We start from the raw sequence: 22,197 nt of genomic DNA, 5'->3' as shown, positions 1-22,197 counted from the left end.
GAATCCTCTACCGGACGCGCAGTGCAAGATGAAATGTCGTGAACCCTTTTCCCTCCGCAGCTCGACCATTGTTCAGACACTCACCTGAGACAGATAACGGGGCGAATTTGAAAATAACCGGGTCCGAAAATAAATGCATGGACCCTTTTTTGGGTCACCCGTTTGGCTGCCTCTCTTATGATGCAGCACCACCTTGAACCGAGGGAGTGGATGTTCCTGAGCGCGTGCCAAGCAGATGCCGAAGTTGTCTTATGTTTGGCAGAAGCCTCTCCGCCGAGCCTCCCAGAAGAGTGTCACGTTCGTTTCTCCAGCCAAGAATTCATGCGCAGATGGATTTGTGGAGGTCTCAGCCAGTGACCTTTCGCTGTCATTACGTAATGATCAAATTTCATAAAACGTATTGTTTACTGACCCAGGACCGTAGCTGAAATTAACCTCATGTGTAGCTGGAAGTCATGGTTGTTATAAAATATCATTTTTCAGATATTTTAAAGATAACTGTATCTGTTTGTCTGTAAACACGAGGACGCACATTTCATACGCAACTATATTTACATAAGTAATATTTTTCACTAAATTAATAAAAATTATTTTAAATTATTATTGGTTTCCAATTTATCACTATTCATCATCCAGAAATAACTCTGCGTTCATTTTTCTCAACACACAACTATTAATTATTGTACAATAGTTAAAAAATTCCATGTACCCACCCACAGACATACACAACACAACATACACACCCATATGGACCTCCCCGTGGTAGCGTCGTCGTCTTGTAATCAAGGGGTCCCGGGTTCGACTCCCGGTGGAGGCACATAGTGGTTCGGATCCCAGGTTGACTGTAGGTCCAGTCCCGATTAACCTTACTGTGCATAAAGTGGACTTAAAACACGAACTCAATCAAACAAACACACACACACATATATATACATACAGCGGACTCTTTTTAACCCGAACTTTGATCATTCGAATTACTTGGTAATTCGAACAGAAGTTTATTCTCCTTGAAATCACCTTTAATTACACGTTTTGTTAACTCGAATTTGGATAATTCGTGTCCTCTTGGAGTTAGAATTAAACTGTTTATATATGTTGTGAAGGAGGAGGGAGGATTGACGCTTCGAGTTGGCAACACTGCATGGTGAACGTTGCCATATCCTGTCCGGGAATCAGCGATTCTTGGCCTACACTTGCTTTACTTGTCCCACATATGGCACTGCGAATTTCTGTCCAGTTTCCTAATACAGTGGTGACTGACTGGTATAGGAAAAATCACAATGAACAAATCGTGAACACTGAATGCGCTGGCAACACTTCATATTGCTAGAAAAATCCAAGAAACGGAAACTACGCGGATATCAATGACTGGGCAAACAATGAGAAAAAGGTCACAGATTGCATTTACCCTGCTCCTCACTCCTCCGCCCATTACAAGAATAAGATGACATTGCTGGACGGAAGAAAATGCTCGTTCTTTGGCTCTCCCAGAGATGCATATCCCAGCATCATTTACGTAAGCATTCCGCAGTTATTTTTAAAAATAGACAAAAGGCCACTTCATGCTCGCGCTTCTGCAGGCGAATGGTTCTCCTGTTCTTCAAGAACCTGGAATATGAAGAGACTGATAAAGCACATAGCAACGAGAAGAGGGAGATTAAGATGAGAAATGGACCAGAATAATGGGAGAGCAACGTTGAAACCTGATATTTCCTTATTCTAATTCTGGACGATTCTGACACACCGTCATTTGGGAAGTTTATGGGATAAAACTGCGTTTTGAATTGGACTTCTTCATTCTTAATTTTTAGAACAGGCAGAAACATTGTCCACGCCTTTCTTGGTGCAGCTGGAATATTATTTTTTAAATAATATAACTAAATTAAATATATATATATATTTTTTAATTGTAGTATGTGTCCCTGAGTCAACTGAAGGACTCGGGTGAAAAACATGGTAAGTGACATTTTGGATATTTCTGGGTTCATTAAGAAAATAGGTTATTAGAACCTACGCTATAGATAAATTGTTTTTGTGTTGTGTTTACCAATTTCAGAAGGCTTCACTGAGTCCAATGCAAATTGTATGACATGGCATTTTCACTTGAATATTGAAGGTGGCACATTTTACTTTGTAACTCAAAAATTACCAAATTGTCACTTACCATGTTTTACAGCCAAGCCCTTCAAATATCTTTGGATAACGCTCAGCGAACATTTTTCCAAAATTCTTGCAAAATGCTTTGTGACATAATGTGATGATCTTGATAATCACGCTTTTACCATGTCAGTTTGAAATTTTGTGCTAAGTATCACAACGAGAAGGACCAACCAATGCGATGGAAGCATAGGGGCGATTCCTCCATGTAGGAAGTGAGAACTTCCTACAGTTCATTTATACTTCCTTCCAGTTCTCTCCTTTCTAGGAGTTTAATAATAATGCGCGTTATAAAAGTATGAGCGCCATGTACGTACAATTGACTAGGTTAGCTACTGTCAAGAGTTGACTGGTGGCGCTCCTTCCAGCCGCGCCCAAAGACGATGGACACACAGGTTTGGCTGCGGCTCGCTGAGGAATATCGGTGGTCATCCTACAGACAGATTGGCGAGGAGTGGAGAAGGGGCAGGGGGGTAAGCTTGCAGTTTTTAAAGATCAAGCGAGGAAGCATCGAGGGGTTCCTACAATCAGTGGTGCCAATCCCAACAAAATGGTACTAAACGTAGCACACTTTGATCTTCGTTGGCCCCTAGCATCCTGCTTTTGGCATAATGGCCAATCTAGCATAATCAGCAAACGCGATTCCTTGGGAGGGGAAATCGAATTCAAAGGAATACGTTTTCAGGAAATAAAAATAAAATTACGTCCAAATCTTATTTATACTTCACCAGCGGGCTTGTTTCAAATAAAAGGGAGTATGCATACACAGCGACACGTTTTTTTTTACAACCATGCGACGATCCATGCTCTATCTTTTCTTTATCCTGTCGATTTTGTTCCTGAGGAGATTTTACGGTAGTAAATCGATAGATGGTTGGAGGTAAACAAACCATTTTCTCAAACCGTTTCAAGTTCTACTTATGCTGAACCCATTTCGTGTGGTTGAGCCATTCTACACAATTTTGTGTAGTGAATAATAATTAACGCAAGATCAAAACTCGAAAAGTATATGCATAATTGATCTTAAAACTGCAGTTATCCGAAAAAAAGTAATTAATAATAAATCCTAGCACAATTTAGAAGCATTTAGCATAATTTCAGAGTTTAAGCAGCACTTTTTATTATCCTCAATCCACACGACAGGGAGAGGGGACAAAATCGAAATTCTTGCAAAATCTGAAATATCGTCAATACTTTTTTCGTTGGATTTTGCAGCTTTACATTAAAAAAATTGATGGTTCAAGGGGGCAAGGGCTCCTTGCCCTACCTTGTGCGTGGGCCTGCAGGTAACATTCTAAATGCAATGGATAGTACGAGCGATTTGTGCGACGATTGAACGCATTTTAGAACCCTTCCTCAGTTTACCATAACTTCTTCCTACGAAAGCCACGGGTCGCCACTGTGGAAGCATCTATTCAGCGCAGCAAACTCTTTTTTTCAAGTACACCAATAGACAGCTTGTCATTTATTTCAACTCATATTAGCACTATTACTACTGCAGAGAGACTGTTCAGTGTTCACCATTCGTCCCTTCTGTGGAAGCAAGATTAAGAACATTATATATATATGTGGACCACCCGGTATATAAATACACAGGGTGGTCCATTTATAATGATGAATATAAATATGTGCAAAAAGGTACATCACACGAAAAATGTTCTATTTGAAGATATGTTGCAAGGGGCCCGTAAGATGGTGCTATATGTTGCATTAGATGGCGTTGCTGTCGGTGAAACCGATAACAGCTTCATATTTTCAAATGTTGCAGGATCAAATTCTACGCAAAAAAGATATGAAACTTTTAGACCTATTGAAATATAATAACATATTATTCTATATCTTACATATTTTGTCTGTGCTATTTTGCACTTGTTATTAGTCTTAGTGCTATGTTAGCTTTTGTGCTATTCGAAAACTTTAAAAAACCATTATTACTATTTTTCTTCATACGTCAAGTACAGGCACGTATCTAGAAATATGTTTCGGGGGGTCCGAACCAAATGTCTCAGGAATAATAATAATAATGTTTAAATTAAAATAATTATATTAAATCAAATCAATACTAATTACAATACATAAATTAGTATTATATTATTATTACACGAATAAGTAAAAAGACAAGAGATATAACAGCGCATACTCATTATGTAGCTTACCTGTAGTTAATTTACATAAAAACAAGTGCCCTGGCAATGAAATTAATGTGAAATAGATGTTGAATATTTATCGAGTAACAAAAATGATGTTACATGTAGTTGGAGAAAAGTAAGTTTCTGATTAAAATTTTATGCATATTATTTTGAGTAGTAGTGTACATAAATCTTCTTTGTAATGTCATTCAAAGCCGTATGATCCCAATATAATCCTTGCCTTGTAAAAAGTTCAGAGGAAATTATACAACAAATGCTAAATGAGTACATTTTCATTATTTAATTTTCGTACTTAATAAGTCTCTCTGGTGGGGAGGTCCGAACCCCCTAAATACGTCCTTCGTGTCCTTCAAAACCGTATGATCCCAATATAATCCTTATCTTCCAATAAGTTCAGAGGAAATTATACAACAAAAACTAAACGAATATATTTTTCATTATTTAATTTTTGTAGCCTACTTGATAAGTCTTTCGGGGGGCGGACCCCCTAAACTCCCCCTAAATACGTCCTTGGTCGAGTATAACCATAGCGTATTCGCAACACCACAATGTCTTGCATAACTGTGCAATACGATCTTTGTCATTAGGTGAAAACTCACAAGGGTCTACGTGATGCACATTTTCCCTTTTAACAAAATAAATATGATTTCTGCTGGTCATTGATATGAGGAAGTATCAACATTATAGCTCTTTACGTAATATCCAGCTTCAACCAACGGCTGTTCTGGCATCTCTATGACAATACAGTACATGATTTTCATGAAATAGGAAAAGTTATGTGATTTTGGGTGAGCTGTGACAATTTCGCACCAGGCATGCACTTATTTAAATATCGTCGGAATGTATGACATCAATGGAATTCAATTTTCCTTCTGTCAAGTTACACATTGAAAGAGGAACATAAATTGAGAGTATTTGAAAATAAGATCCTTAGGAAAATATTTGGACCTAAAAGGGATGAGGAGACAGGTGAGTGGAGAAGGTTACATAATTTAGAACTACATCATTTGTATTCATGTCCAGATATTACTAGAATAATTAAATCAAGAAGACTTAGATGGGCAGGCCATGTGGCACGAATGGGAGAGGAAAGAGGATTTACAGGATTCTTGTTGGGAAACCTGATGGTAAGAGACCTGTAGGAAGGCCAAGACGAAGATGGAGGGACAACGTTGAGATGGACCTAAGGGAAATCGGTAGGGATGGAAAAGAGTATATAGATCTTGCTCAAGATAGGGAAAGATGGAAGGCCTGTATTGCTGCAGCCATGAACCTTCGGGTTTAAGAAGGCTAGAGAGTTAGTTAGTTAGTTATGGACACTTCTACTAAAGAAAATCCACCCATATTTTGAGAGTATGAATTTCTCCCCATGTTGCAAGTGAAAGCGGTTTATAAAGTTGATTATTAAGCTAGATACCGTGTTTGAAAAATATGATGAGTAAGTATTTACAGAATCCCATGTATTCCGTATGGAGAGACAACTTCAAATTCGAGTTGCGGCTAAACAAATGGGAGTTTCGACTCTTTCTAGCGAAAATATCATCTTCAATGGATCCTCTACCGATCATATGTTTTTTTTCCGCCATCGGAAGTTTGATATCCCCAAGAAAACGAATAAAATTATTATCCCATAAGCGTAATGCATTTCTCCTTGCCTCCTACGGCCATCCTAGCAGTGTTGCCAAACCTGATGAGCTAAATTTCACCTTAAATTGAGCTAAAGTTGACTTTCAAGGAACTATTTTTAGGAAGTGGATAAGTGCCTCCCATGGCAATTTTAGTTGTCAAGGGGGTGGGGGCGCTGCTATTACCGGTAACTTTAAAGCGATGACAATCTATTCTTAGTTTTCACCGTCTACATCTGACGGTATCACCCATCTCAATAATCCACTGATGGTCGTATGAAATCGGAAATAAGGGATTACCGGATAACAATATTGGCATCTTCACCTCAGCCAAGGCGCTATATAAAAGTAGCTGGGGAGGTAAGAGGGGGGTGGGGCGACACAGCCAATATAATAATATCACATCACGTGCAAAATGTATACGCATAGCTAAAGTTGGTCTATGTGGGCCGGTGCTAGTGATGGCATCGTAGTGGGGCAGGTGCCACAGTTCACAGCCAAACGGGTGCACGAAAGAGCCAGATCTGGCTCCAAAAGAGCTAAGTTGGCAACAGTGCTCCCCAGCTGCATCAGAGAGAAGGACCTAGGGGAAATTGTCCCTCTCTATGTCTATGTATGGACCGATACCGTTGGAATTTCGACAATTGATATTTTCCGATGTAAGCACCTCATAAAGATTTTAAATGGACCATTAACCTTCTTTAAATGTATGTAACATAGTTATTGAAATGGGTTTTGGCATTTAATCCTCCATTAGCCGCGCTGTGTCTTTGCCACTTTTACGTCCAAAAGTGTTAATGTCCTCTACGGCTGCAGGGCCTCCCCGATGGCGTTGTGGTTGCGTCGTAGTCTTGTAATCAAGGGCGTATATTCGAGTCTAGTTAGGTTATCTGCGAAGCCTGAAGCCTAGAAAGTAAATACTGAAGAGGAAAATTATCTTAGAAACTGTGTGAATTAAGCTGATTTGAAAAATCAGACAATGGCGATTCTGAAGTTGGCAACCTGAATTCTTAGGAGTTGGCAACCTGAATTCTTAGGAGTTGGATACCTGAATTCTTAGGAGTTGGCCACCTGAATTCTCAGGAGCTGGCAACCAGAATTCTCAGAAGCTGGCAACCAGAATTCTCAGAAGCTGGCAACCAGAATTCTCAGGAGTTGGCAGCCTGAATTCTTAGAAGTTCGGATGACAACGTGGCTTCCTTGAAGACGTCAAGAATGAGTCTAGTCTTCTCCCTTCCTCCATAGCCTAGGACCAGGTGTCATAGTGAGATAGCCCAAGTCTTAGACTCAGCGTACGCCACTGATCAAGGGGTCCCGCATTCGATACCTGGTGGAGGCACATAGTGGTTCGGATCCTACTTTAAACTGTAGGTGCAGTCCCAATTAGCCTTACTGTGCACTTAAAACATCAAATCAATCAATGAATCCTCTACCACTGTCAAAGTTTGTCGGTGTTGTTCGGGACACCCTGTATGATGAACCTTAATTAGCCAACTCTACGTTGGTTATCTATTCAGACTAATGTACAAAAGCAAACCGAAAAGTCTTTGCCCCTATTTTATTTTCAGTGTGATTGAGATATAGTACATTGAATGCAATAGGATCTTCTTGGAACGGCCCAGCGTTAACTCTCGGCTGCTCCGCGGCACGGCGCTGCTGCCAGTCAGCAAAGATGGCTGTAGTACTCAACACGTCGTATGAGCAGCGAAGCGTTATTCGTTTTCTATGAAGCAAGGAACGATAGCCCATCGAGATCCATAAGGAAATGCAGCCGGCGTATGGGGACAGGTGTCTCGCTTTGAGAAGTGTGCGGTGGTGGCGTTGTGAGTTCGAAAATGGCCAATATGGTTATCCTCCACGATAACGCCAGGCCTCATGTAGGAAACTTCAGTCATTCGAATGGGAGATTCTGGAGCATGCACCGTATAGTCCAGACCTCGCCCCCAGTGATTTCCACGTGTTCGGTTCACTGAAGAAGTTCCTGGCAGGACAGAGGGTCATTTGCGACGACGAAGCGCAGACCGCTGTCCGGCGGTGGTTCCACGATCAACCGGCCGAATTCTACAACAGCGACATCTCCAAACTAGTGGTACGATGGGACAAATGCCTGAACCGCTGTGGTGACTATGCGGAAAAATAGTGCACGGTACATAGAACAATTCCTATGTTTTGATATCCCTACATGTTTATTATTTCGGCTGAAAAAATATATGGGCAAAGACTTTTCGATTTGCCCTCGTAGATGTAATGTAGACAATTGTTTCTTGCAGAAGTTACTGTGAAAATGTCCATCACTGTGTGCTCGATGTGTCATACCCAATTAGAGTTTTGTATGGACCAAACGTTCAACAAATAGGAATATACGTCACACATATGTCCAACATCCAAACATTTGTAAGTCTGTTTACAATAAAGACGCGTTATAGTTTGCCGTATTTTGTATTTTAAGTAAGTAAAACACTTACTCCAATAATATGTATTAGGTACAGTGGGATCCATGAGTATTATCGTGCAAATTGTTCATCACCATGTTCGTGCGTTTTATATGACCCAATAAGAGTTTCAAGAATTAAAAGAAAACTCAAAACAAGCTGTTGACAACTTCTGCACGAGCATATATTAAAATCCATCGCTTAAAACCACACAGGATGTAAGCACAAATTAATGAAGACAGTCATGGACAATTTGCACGGTAATACTCATGGATCTCACTGTACCCATATTACCAGCTTTCCTCACACGAAGCATTTTCCAGAGATAGATACTATAATACGTTTTTCTGTGCATTTTCCTATACAAAGCACTGTCGTTTCAATTGCCTTAGACCTTGGTTTGTCTCCAGTTTGGGAATTAGCCCTTTTGTCCGTATCAGATCAGCTGGCGCCACCACATACTGTGACGAAATCCCTTGTAAACAATCCACGACTGGAGAAACTTTTCCTTCTACTGGCAGGGTTGCCAAATCATAGCATTAAAAAGGAGCTAGTTCTCATCTGACGGGAACTGAGTTGCACATAAGATGCACATTTAATTCAATTCTTCAGGAGAGAGAGAGAGAGATAGAGAGAGAGAGAGAGAAAGAGAGAGAGAGAGAGAGAAAGAGAGAGAACAACGAGTTCTAAGGGAGCTTTCATACCGAAGCGACAAGCGACACCTGTCTCTTGCAATCAATCATTAGAAATAAGTGCATTTCTGATCCGAAGCGACAAGTTGCACGTGCCGCTCGGACTGGACACTTTTCTCCAGGACTTGCACATGGACGTCCGCAGGATTTTTTCCAGGGAGGGGCAAAGAAAGTATTCTTTTTCCAGGGGGACCAACATGGCATATTTTCCCCAATAATAGTGTCAGACTGTTGTTGAGGCATGCTTAGAGAATTCTTTCGTGTAGACTGAAGGGGCCCGTGTCGCTTGTCTTTGAAGGTGCTAGGTAATTTCCCAGTGACAAAAGTGTAAATGAAGGAGATTCAGCTCCAAAAGGTCTAAGTTGGCAACACTTCCCACGGTCTCCAAGATACAAGCAAGTAAGATTCAACTGGCCTTCGGGGAGCGATGATAACCAATCTTCTCCGCTCTTCGATCTTTTCGTACTTCTTCTAGGAGGTTCGTCAATAGGCTTAGTCACAGCTTATCATTATATTTGTTGACATGCTTGTACATGGAGTTGTAAGGGGAGCTAACTTTCCACATATTTTTCTTCCGCAATTTCAACTTGTTTATGGAATGTCCTAAGGTCAAGTCCAATGTCGAAAATTTGCACGGAAAAATCCAATAATAGTTACTTGTTTGGTTCGGATTAGATTGTCCACACACACCAAACACCCCAAAAATTTCCTCAACACCTCCGCAAAGTAGAATTTCAGCGAAAAATGTAGGCTCGACCAGGTCTCGAACAAGTTGAATTGTGCAATATTGTTCAGAAAAGGGCTCATCTGTCGAACTTTTATGTCCCGAGTTTCAAGCAGGATAAATGTCCGTCTTCATGTATAGATGACAGAATGCCTTCTTAGGCATCCTGTGTGTGCGTAGTTCTCGCCAAATTTAAATTTCAAATAAGATCTGTTACATCCGTGTAAATTGCTAACGGTGAAATCGGAAGGTAAGGAGGAAGATTATGTAACGTTCCTTTACAGAGTAGAGCAAGAGGAAATGCAGACGTTCTTAAAGAGGTTGAAAGTCTTACTCATGCTGACGTGCGATACACCATTAGAAAATTCTAGAAACATTTAAAAAGACATTAATTTCATTCTTACTCTAAGCTATATAATTGTCTATTTCAACACCCATTTCTGCATGTAATCATCAAGCAAGTTGAGATTTATGAAGACGGCTGGTACGATAACATCACCTCCGTTACGGCTGAGATCGAGAGTGTTTTAAACCATACTTGCACAGTCCCTGTGTGCCTTCATCGCGCTGTGCAATGGCTTTATCCCTTTTTTACCGTGAAGAAAATGCAGCAACTGAAATTTCGAAGCCATGAATCGCGAGATAAATTAATCATCAGCGTTCAGGTAAAAATAGAAGCTTTTCTGTCCACTAATGGCATAGATAATCGTGACCAGTTGTACCCCGTATGCATTGCACAGTCTTGAAGGAAGATTTGAAGAGGTTAGAGATCACCTTAACAATTATAAGTTTGACTGACTTAATGGTAACATTGATATAAAATATAGAATTTATATTGACTGAACTTACTATTTGAGGGGCAAAATTATCAGAAAATTATATATTGTGTACTACAGTGAAGGTTTTTAATTAGTTCAGTTCCATTTTCATTCTCAAAGAACCCGCATTTCGTTACGTAAGCAATATTCACACGACGTGTCCTCAACCTTAGTGAGACGAAATGCATATGTCGAACGCACGTACTACATTTGTACCATGCTTCTTTTTTACTTTCCTTTTTTTACTTTCTTTATGTTCGGCAGAGGGAGAGTGACGTCTCTTCGAATCTTCGCCGGTTGGAAACCTGTAAATTTCCATAGAGAAAAAGGCAGGCGTTTTGTTGCGTCAAAAACGGTTCAAGGATAATTTCCATAAGGTTCAATGCATGTGGGAGGGAGAACGAAATTAGTACTTTACAACGTTGCCGATTCTGCATTCGTTTACCACACTTCTACATTCATGTAAACGAACAATGGTGTTAATGTAGCCAGTGATGGTGGTGGATTGTCGGCTTATCTATTGCCTTTCATCTAACTGCCACCCACAAATTGAAATGAAGGCTTATCGTTAGTTCTAAAGGTCGTTTTTAATGAAATTCCAAGCGACATTTGTCACCTGAAAATGAGCCGCCCTACGTGGCGGTGTGGTTACTATAGTGCGCATGAGCGTTCTTTGTGACTGTCACTTCATTACATTTTCACTATTGAATCTTCAGCTGTTGTCCCTGAGGACACATTTATACTAACTGGAACTTCTTTCGGTATCACAGGAAGTAATGTGAGAACTACATTTAAAATATGCAATGGATTTCATCGGAAAGCTTAAGCTTGCGTTCTATATTGTTGGCGATAGGATGACAGATGCATTGTCTATTGTCAAGATTTGAAATGAACAGAGAGTAGAAAACGAGCAGAATGCACATGAACAGCCCTTGCTATTTCACACAAGAGTAAACCCACGAATATGGAATATGTTGGAAAATGTTTTAAAAATATGGAAATTATATATAGACATAACTAAAATATGGAAAATAAATACAGGTGTCCGGGCTGCGAATTTTCTTTTTCCAGTCAACTTGTGAATGCGGTTTCATTTCTTGCTCTCTGATTGGCTGTTGGAAAGTTACGGTGCTGTGATTGTGAGAATGTCTTATTTCTTATTTTTAGCGCAAATTTGCTGCTTTCTAATCTAATCTAACCTTACCTAACCTAACCTAACGTACAGCGCAAACAAGATATTCTCACAATCACAGCACCGTAACTTTCCAACAGCCAATCAGAGAGCAAGAAATGAAACCGCATTCACAAGTTGACTGGAAAAAGCAAATGCGCGTCCGGGCTAGAAGTATACAAAAATAACTGCTTATAATGCGAAAACTGCTCTTTGTATTGTCTCGAGCTCAGTCGATTGACCATCGATCCAAGATTTCAGTAGTCCACTTGTACGATCAGTCGTGCTGTTGAGTCACGCATGCGCAGAAACTGCCTGGCCACAGAGATCCCCAGATTTGACACCATTACACTATTTTTTACATGGGGCTTCATTAAAGATGTTGTGCACAATGGAAAATTCACGATTTGGGTTATTTGAGACAGCGTATCGTTGCGCTAATAACGCCTCAAATACTGGTCAACAATTGGCACGAGCTTGACTATTCGTTTAGATATGTGTCGAGCTACAAATTGTGCTAATATTGAGGTGTACCAACGTACATAAAAACCTTCTGAGTTACTTTGTACATGACCAGGACAAGAAAGTTAATAAACTTTACAGATGCTAAAATATATGTGTGTATTTTTGTATACCTCTAGCCCGGACACCCTGTATAGCATTATTTTAGCTTACATAACCACGATTTTCAAAGGTAATACAAAATATCAGTGATTTTATCATCATATGAAGATATGTATTTACATATGAATGTGTTCCCTGATTATTATTCACTAATGGATATTAGGGTATAGGAGTCCGGAGGGAACAATAATACAGGGAGATTCAAAAAGAATATACGTATTTCAAACCAGTATGCTGTCTAAACTGCTGATCACTGAGAAGCATGGCGCTCCCTGGCAGAAGATAACGTTGTCTAGTTTCAATCAATTGTCGCTAGATCGCTCGTGCAGCACTGTTTGTCTTCACGATCCCACTACTTCAGCCAAATGTTCGTAATGAAACTCTTCCTAACTGTTGGATTGGTTGTCAAGCAGCTAAAGACTAGGCACTTTTCAGCTGGCCTCCACAGTCACCGGATTTGTCTTTCTGTGACTAGTGGGGGTATATTAAGGAAACTATTTACCACCAATACAAAGTGACCTGGAAGAGCTGAAAATCGCATCACTGCTACTGAAGCGTCAGTTACGATGGACATGCTTGCTTGAGTTTTGAACGAAATCGAGTACCGCTGTGATGTTGTTCGAGCCGCTGGTGGGGGACATATTGAACATCTATAGATATTCTTAAGTAAGTGCCAAAACTTTCAGAGTTGTACTACTATTTTTTCAAATATACCTGTTTAAAAATACGTATATTCTTTTTGAATCACCCGGTATAATAAATACATTAATCAGGTGTATTTATGGTGTACGCGAACTCTGAGCGTAAAAGAGTGTCACCTTGAATTGAATTGTTGTTTAGTTCACTTTGTAGACAGTATGGCTAATCGGGACTGGACCTACAGTTTAAAGTGGGATCCGAACCACTTTGCCATGTGCCTCCACCGGGTATCCAACCCGAGACTCCTTCATTTCAAGGCGACGACGTTACCATTACGCCATCGGGGATGCCCTGTCATCTTGAACTAGCTAAATTCTTCCCAACACACACAGAGTGTCGCTGTCCAGCGGCGATAAACTTTTTACAGTGATGAACGTAGAGGATACCTTTCCTTTTAAAGTTTTGCTCCTTGATTATAAAGTGGGATTGGGGGTCGGATGCGGGGCACATTCAGCTGCTAACACGTTGCGAAAATTGGTTTCTAACAGCCCTAAATCTGACCGTCTAACCTAACAATGTTAGAATTGTAATTGTGAAAAGAATGCATGTAAGTTGGTTAGGAAAGGATAACTTTTGTGCTATCAGCATGTTTGAGAAATCCATTTTCGCGAAGTGATATGAGCTGGACGTACCCCGCACAAAACCCGTGGAGTGGAGTGGAGTGGACGCATCTAAAGGCCGAATCACAAGGAACTGGATTTCTAGTAGGAATGCCCTAGTTGGCGCTTGACTGACTTTCTAAGTAGAAATCATGGCTGACTGCTTGACTGGTTTGGAGGAATAGGACATGTTCTAATTGCTACTTGCTTTCCTCGGCTGGATTCTGTGGAACAGCCAATCAGAGCAAAGTTTCGCCATGTGAAGATAATCTGTGAGTGTGCAAAGAAGCGATTTTGTCTGTGGTTTACGAGTGTTACTCCAGCAATGTATAACGTATACAGCATGAAAGGCGCGTTGAGTTACACCATCTATGCTGAGTGCACGGTGTTTACATTTGAAACAACTAAAATATTCTTCCATACGTGTACAGTAAACGTTGTAAAGCATGTATTTAAGCGGCGCCATTGTTTTGTATCTAATAACATTTTATACGAAATGTTATTCCTCTCGGTTGAATAGTTATCGGCTTTTAAAAATGTGAATTGATACATTGTACGCTGATAAGTATCGTGTGAGGCGAAAACTAGCAAATGGGTACAGTCCAGCGCCAACTAGGGCATACCTACTGGATATCCAGTTCCGTGTGATGCGGGCTTAAAGGCCGAACTGGCACTGAACTGGATTTCTAGTATGAATGCCCTTGTTGACGTTGGACAAGCTACCTGGGTGCAAATCATGGTCCCTGGGCTGGCTACTTGACTGGTTTCGACGACTAAGCCATGTTGTAATTGCAACTGATGTTCTCTGCTGGATTGTGTGGAACAGCCAATCAGACCGAACGTGAATATGATCTGTGAGTTTTGGCAAAGTTTTTTTTCTGTGGTTTCCAGGTGTTGAATGTTTTCGTTTTCTTCTCGATAAAAGAAAAAGTAACATGGATGTTACTAGCCGATAATGAAAATCCTTCTTATTACTAGTGTATTAAATGTTTTGGCGTATTTAGTTGAACAAAATATTTTTTATGGATGAATACTGCGAATCTCATGCATGAGATTCCTGTTCATACCTGAGTTCATTAAAAAGCTTGTTCAGTACGCATAATTCTTCTACAACGTTCTTCAAATCTTTATAGATTGTCTGCTCTGCGCAATGTCTTATGGGAACAAAAGTCCATCGACAAGTACGATAACAAGTATCGTGTGAGACGAAAACTAGAATCTGAGACAATACCAGACAACTAGTTCAAGTCCAACTGGAAAATCCAGCAGTAGATCTAGCCTCGTGTGATTCAAGCATAATTTACGAAGACACTGGATAGGGGAACTGGCGTGAAATATGCCAAGAGACACGACCGACCTTCCAGTTCTGGTTGACTCCGCTTAGCAGGAAGATTTTCGAGCTTCCGCCTCGTATGTTGCAACGACCGCACATGTTGGACGACCAGACTATTTGTAGGCCCCTTGCGTCAGTGCAGAAACAAAATAAACTGGCAGACGTGGATTGCAGAGTCAGATGATTAGACGAGAGCCAATCAACATTCTACGCCGATAAGAGACACGCGCAAAAGAAACCGCATGACGTAGTGGAAATAACTTTGGACCTTTTTACCTTTTTGTAATGTAGTGACGCCAACTCCGTACGGTTTTTCTTTATTTCTTGAATTGTCTTGCTGTCACAGTGTCACTGTTGATAACATTCAACACCAGAGTATGGTATAGGGAGGTCTTATGAGACTTGTAAATAAGCACTAGATCAAGAGAAAGCGGTCCCTAATTCATAACATGCTGGATAGAAATAATTGAATATCCAAATGTAACGAAAATAAAGATACAATTATATAATCCCTGATGTTGAAGGGTCTGTATAAATATAACACTCCAATGGCGTTTCGTGAACGCATGCGGTGAATGCTGCGCATGCGTCAATTGTGGGAAAAAGGAAAGCTTGCTCTGCGACGACATTCATGAGCATTTCTACATTCTAATTTCTTCATATAGGAGAAGTATTTACTTTATACGAGAGCGCTCAACTAAGCTTATATCCCATTTATTGGATCTGAAGTGAAAGAAAGTAATAATTATTTTCCCACAATTGACGCATGCGTCACTTCAGACCAAGAAATGTAATATAAGCTTAGTTGAGCGCTCTCGTGTAAAATAAATACTTCTCCTATATGAAGAAATTAGAATGTAGACATGCTCATGAATGTCGTCGCAGAGCAAGCTGTCCTTTTTCCCCACAATTGACGCATGCGCAGCATGTACCGCATGCGTTCACGAGACACCTCTGCACTTCATATAAAAACTTACAACGCGTAAAAACCCATTTCCGACATCCCCATAAACATTAATCTCCGAACCTCGTACAGAGGTCATGTGTATACTTATAGCCACGCCCGAAAACACATTGCAATGTAAAGGTACTCATAACCCCCTAAAACAATTTAGACAAACCAAGGCACAAGACCTCGTATTCATTCCTTTATTTTGGACCTAACAGCTTTTATGTCGTTTATTGTCAATTACAATATACATGTGAAATATACATGTGAAATATACATAATTGTTTTTCATTAAAAATATCAATATCCCCCCCTTATTTTACAGATATTAGAATAAAAACAACAAAGTATAACCACAGTCTCTGGTATAACCCATCCGCACATCTGAATCGACAACCAAACTTGACAAATTTATTGGAAACTGAACAACCTTTAGATTCGTATAAAGTTTTATACAATATATTTCTCTCTCTCTTATACTTTGTGCATTCCAGTATTATATGTTGTGCGTCTTCACTTTCCCAGCCACATTCACATTTATTATTGTTCGTTATTCCAATTCTGGATAAATGTTGCCTAGTACACCGATGACCAGCTCTCAGTCTATTAATTGAAACAATTACGTTTCTCGTACCACTAACATGATGAAACCATGGTTTGTGTGGTTTCAATTCAGCAAATGGTCTGTATGATTCTCCAACTGTTACAAATTCATTTCGACACCAATCAAACCATTCATTCAAAATTTTCTTATTTACTCTAGGGAGAAGATCAGTATAGTATAATGATACGTTCGTAATATTTGGAAGGCACGTTGCTTTCTTTGCACACTCATCAGCATGGGAATTGCCTGTAATATTACTATGTGTTTTAACTTAAGTAAACTCAATGGTTTTTCCAGTTTTTTGTATTCTTTGTACTAATTGAATACAATTTATAATATAAGTAGATAATTTGTACAGACTCTTGTAAGAGGATTTATGCGCCTGTAATGCATTTTGCGAGTCGGTCAGTATTAAGAACTTTCTCAAATTTAATTGTCCGACATATATTAAAGCTTGGTAAATTGCGTAAGCTTCTGCTGTAAATATTGAACATTCTTGTGGAAGCCGAAATAATAGATCGGTTTTCTGTTGTGGGTCGTACATTGCACATCCAAATCCTGACCCACTTTTTGATCCATTTATGTATATGAAATAAAACCTTTGCCATTGATTAAACTATTCCGATGTGTGCGAATAACAAGGGAAATGAATATTATCCAGAGACTGTTGAGGATAATCTAATGAAAAAGCAGGTCGTGAATGCATCTGGGCTTAAAGGACTTCCCAGAGGTAATCCTTTGCAGCAGGGTAAGTACAGTCCTCTATACTTTCATTGAAAAAGTGCAAATATACAGATCTTTTACTAAATTACTTCCATAATAACAAAACATAATTGTGAGGTATTTTTAGCTGTTGTATTGTTTGTATTAGGATATTAATATCTACATTATCATATGCTGCGCTCACATCTAAGAGTGCAGCTAATACAATTCTGTTTCTTTTCAGTGAGTCGAAAATGTAAGAGGTATTGTGAACCTCATACAAGGTTCATACAAGTTGAGTTGAGTGTGTTTACTCTCGATTAGCCCAATGATAATATTCAGAACCAATCCTGTACGACACAGGGTTTTTATTCTGAGAAATGAATGCTAGGTAAATGGATGCACACAGAGATGTGAACAAGCTCAAGAGTCTCAGATAATGTAATTAGGAACAATATGTTACAGTTTGGAATGCGAGGTGCAAAATGCCAGATATTAGTGTGTTCCCTGGCAAGTTCTACACTGTCCCACTTCATCGTATTATATGCACTTTCATGTGAAGGTAGAACCAGTGATGTGCCGTAGACTATAAGTTTACGTCTACATGCGTTGTCTACACGTAATCTACACGTAGATTACATTGGGTTGTAGTTTACATAGACTACGTAGACAATCTAAAGTGCATTAAAATTAATTTTCAAGGGTTTCATGAAAGGAAAGTGACATTTTCAACTATATTGGTTCCTAAGGAAATGAAAAGAATCCTATTTACAACAAAATTTCTCTTCTCTTCTATTATGAACCATGGAGGAAGATAAATAGTATGCAAGAAACAACAACAGATGGCAGTCGTAAGGAAAAAGTGGTCTTTTCCCCATAAAACACTAGAATGTTTCCTATATTAGGTTTCTTCCTAGGTGAGAAATTGTTCGAATTTGGAAGAAAGAGTATGAAAAGTTATCTTCACACATCAGCAACTGATACGCAGTATAATTTTATTTTACTTCCACAGCGCCTTTTGCTAAATAATCACCTTTCGCCATGTTGTTTACATAGATTACGTAATCTATATGTATAAAATAGTCTACGTGTAGAATGTAGACTATCGTTGTTTACGCGTAGACGCACATCACTGAGTAGAACCTAGGATTTCTTGGGAAAAATCTAACAATTGTTTTTCTGTATCACTACAAATAATTTTTAAATGCCTACATATTACATATAAGAGAGACGAGAATGAAAAGGCAGGTATTATTCATTGTATTGAATTTATGCTTTGATATTTTACGTGAGGCGAGAGTTTGCTTGAAATACATACGTACCTAGGTAGATATACAGGGTGTTCATAAAGTTCGGGTACCATTACAAAAAACATAGCTCAGAAACTACATGCAATAGAACAATGCTGTTGATTGCAAAATGAGCTACAACGCTCCACGTTTATATGCCATATACCTCAATGTACGCCCCTCTAGTTACTCTCAGAACATCAAGGCGGTTTGAAGACTAAAATTGGTAAACGCTGTAAGTGCCACAATAATTCAAACACTGTTTTCCAACTTAAACTGTGAAATGTGCCATGCTCTATAATGTGGTAAACATTAAAAGTGGCTGGTATCCCTCTAAGTAGTTCAAAGGGCGTATAAAGAGGTCACTAGTGTGCACGTTCTTACGGGCTGATGTGCGGAACGATGCGATTTCCCAACACTTTCGCTTTTGGCACTTACGACGTTTACCACTTTTAGTCCTCAATTCACTTCTGCCCAAACCGCCCCAGCATATCACCAGTAACAGTTAGGATACTCTCCGTTTTTCTTCTTCGAAGAGTAGCAACATCTGGAACAGGAGTTCGGTAAACACAATCTTTGACATACCCCCCATGATTTCTTACATTTTACTATATAACTCACTGAAATGAAATTTACTAAATGCATGTAGTCACTTTTGACGAAAATCGGGCCGGTGCTATTTTGAGTACTGGATTTAGTCAAAAGTGACAAAATTTTGCTCGTTTTTGACTAAGTCGTGTTTACAGTGCAGTATATCCACTGCAGATAGAAATTCCTTGATCTTGCTTCGACCCCTGATATTTTGGATAATAAAAATTACTTAATTTTACCCATTTCATTGATATAGTCAATGAGTTATACTAGTTCGCGTCTAAAGTGAACTTACGGTATAAGTTCGAAATTTCTACCTTATAAGCAACTAATATTATAACGTGTGCTTGACAGTTAGACGACAGTTTTGAAATAATTAATAAATTAGAAACGTTCAGAATGATTCTTTAACGTATGTTAATATTACTGGAGCCGTGAATTATATTATCTGACATCTCTCTTGTAGTGGAGATGTAACAAAATTCCCATATGTAGCAGCATTTTTTAAAAGTGTACATGTGTTTTACTTAACATACGAGTATTTATTCGAATACACTTTAAACTGTAGGTCCAGTCCTGATTAGCCTTTCTGTGCATAAAGTGGACTTAAAACACCAACGCAATCAATCAATCAAAAATCCTTATGCTATAGAGGAGAATGTTATTGGCAAGTAGACCATAATCATATCGATTGTCCTTAGTGCTTATATGGTTGAAGGAGCAACTTTCCCATTCACTTTCGATTTGTAGCTAGTGTGGAAATTTATGAGTGTGCTAAAGAGATGCTAAAATGCAGGGGCATGTCGTTGATGTCTAGACAGTTGTTTAAGATGTTGACCAAGGTTGTGGATTGGCAGTTTCACAAAATCCTACATCCATTGGCTTCAGTTTTACTTCGTAAACAACTATATATCGTTTAATTAATTCCGAATGTTGTCAACAGCCCTAACTTTTGCAAATGTCTGTAGATTTCGCAGTAATTTATTCAGAGAGTCGTAGTTTATCAATTTTCCATAGAGGCGCCTGCGCAAGGTTAGAGATTACTATCCATCTTGGGGTATAGACAACGATGGTGTTGTTAGCACCACACTTCATGGACTATAATTGCTGGATTGCGGAATTGTGGGAATCTCATGTGTTTTTGAATAAGTGCCTGACAACGGTAATATTTCTTCTGCTTGTACGTACAGTCGATCGCAATAAAAATGAAACTGAAGTACTCGATTCCTCTGCAATGTGTCATGTGTGTTACCAAACTCTAAGGCGATGCGCTAATTGATCAGTATTTCATCAACACACAGAGAATAAACGTTTGTTGGAAATTAGCAAAATTAGTTTCTCGTAATCAAATATTTTTTTAAGTAGACGACAAGGAAATGAATGCTCACCAAATTCATTCAGTAATCGTCCATATTTGTTTAGAGTTCCCAAAATATTTAGTCAAAATTATTTTCTCTCTCTCTCTCTTACTGGGGAAAAAATTATAGAAGAGAGTATGATTTCTCCCCATGTTGCAAGTGGAAACGGGTTTTAAAGTTCACTATTCAGCTAGGTACGATCTGTAAAAGATATTATGAATAAGTATTTACATAATCCCATTTACTCCTTTTGGAGGAACAACTTAAACTTACTGCTAATCAGGGGTGTAAGGGGTGCTCCTTCCACGTAGTACACCCTGGACTGCAGACTAACGAGGCTCTGGCGACTGGCCCCATGGCCAGTATAATTCTGTGTCGTCCTGTGTTTTGTCCTTATTTGTGCTGAGCGCCCTTTTTAGCCTCAGCTTTTAACCAAGGTAAGGAAATTTTAGTTTTCAGACACGCTTTTATTTTTGTTATGATAAGGGGCTGGACCCCGTGTAGTGACGTGTGCAAAATAGCCTCAGTGCTGACGCACCCAAAAAATTGTAATTCAATTCAAAATTTAAATTACTGATAATCAAATGGAAGTTTCAACTTTTCCCATGCAAACAAAATCTTCAGCCTGTCCTCTTTCCGCTCACGTGCTTTTCTACGCTTTCGGAAGTTTGATATCCCCAAGAGAACAAGTGAAATAATACTCTCATAAGCGTAATATTAAGTTTCTCACCCTCCTACGACCATCCAGCGCACAGGCCTCTAATTCTCCAGCTCGCAGCTAGAGTCTTTCCAGATCCTCGTGTCTGGCTGGACACTGAAACTGTTCCTCGTGGCCTTAATCAAACTTTCTTTGTACGGTAATATCTCTTTGGGTTAAATAAAGCTGGAGACACGCGACTTTTGAATCACCCTGTACTTTTCCGGGTGTCTAGGTAAAAGAAACATTGTACTTACGTGCTGACGAACAGTGAGCCTGTCCCTTTGGTATATGGGAGCCTCCAGATCGGTAACGGAAGACGACAAGGACATTTGTCCAGAACCGGAACGATCCATTCCAGGAACTTGCAGAAGGGTGAGCTGAGCTTCTGATTGCAAAGCATGATGATCCTCTTGAATAAAACCGACACCGTAATCGGGCGAACTATCGCGATGCATCGTGGAACTGGGGGGAAAAAGCGCGCACTTTCACAGTGGAAGTAACCAAGCTGAGACTGACTGCTTGCTGCGGGCGGCTGGCTGACGATAATAGCCCACAGCGGGTCGCGAAGTTCGAGCACGTTGAAGGTTGTGGAAGCTAAAAGGTTGCACAACTGCAAAGAAGGCGTGTTGCCTTTTCGTGGATTCTCCTCGTATTGCAAGAGTAGGCGTGTGGAGAAGTGCTCCTGCCACAGGTCCGTGGAGGGGGCGTGCGGCAGTGTTGTTCTTGGCTCGGACTGAAAATTCCCTTCCGGTAGCGTAAACTTTGCTTTGGTTTATCAAGAAATCATTTTATGCGCTTAAGAATTCCCACTGTAAGTATGGTATCGAGTTCGAGACGGCCGTGTACAAATCGAGACTTAATCTGGACAATTCGAGAAAGGGATGGCCAGATCCGGATCCTGGCGGATCCGAAATCCGGATCCGGATCCTAAAATCTTTCGGATCCGGATCCGTTTGACCATCCCACATGAGCGCTTCTTT

The 22,197-nt window shown here is 39.7% G+C and overlaps 1 protein-coding gene across 1 annotated transcript in view; it reads right to left on the bottom strand.

The window, feature by feature from the left end:
• The window catches only part of LOC145981493 (solute carrier family 2, facilitated glucose transporter member 1-like), a 214,414-nt gene extending 192,564 nt beyond the window's left edge, over positions 1–21,850 (bottom strand). The window contains exon 1 of the mRNA XM_083114758.1: positions 21,472–21,850. Within this exon, the coding sequence (XP_082970884.1) occupies positions 21,472–21,672 (201 nt within the window). The 5' untranslated portion in view covers positions 21,673–21,850. The remainder of the gene's footprint in view (positions 1–21,471) is intronic.
• Positions 21,851–22,197: the final 347 nt, after the last annotated feature.

The sequence above is a fragment of the Lepisma saccharinum genome, chromosome 29, assembly GCF_977018435.1.
Source record: "Lepisma saccharinum chromosome 29, izLepSacc3.1, whole genome shotgun sequence".
NCBI classification, from domain to species: domain Eukaryota; kingdom Metazoa; phylum Arthropoda; class Insecta; order Zygentoma; family Lepismatidae; genus Lepisma; species Lepisma saccharinum.
This window is presented reverse-complemented; position numbering and strand designations above follow the sequence as displayed.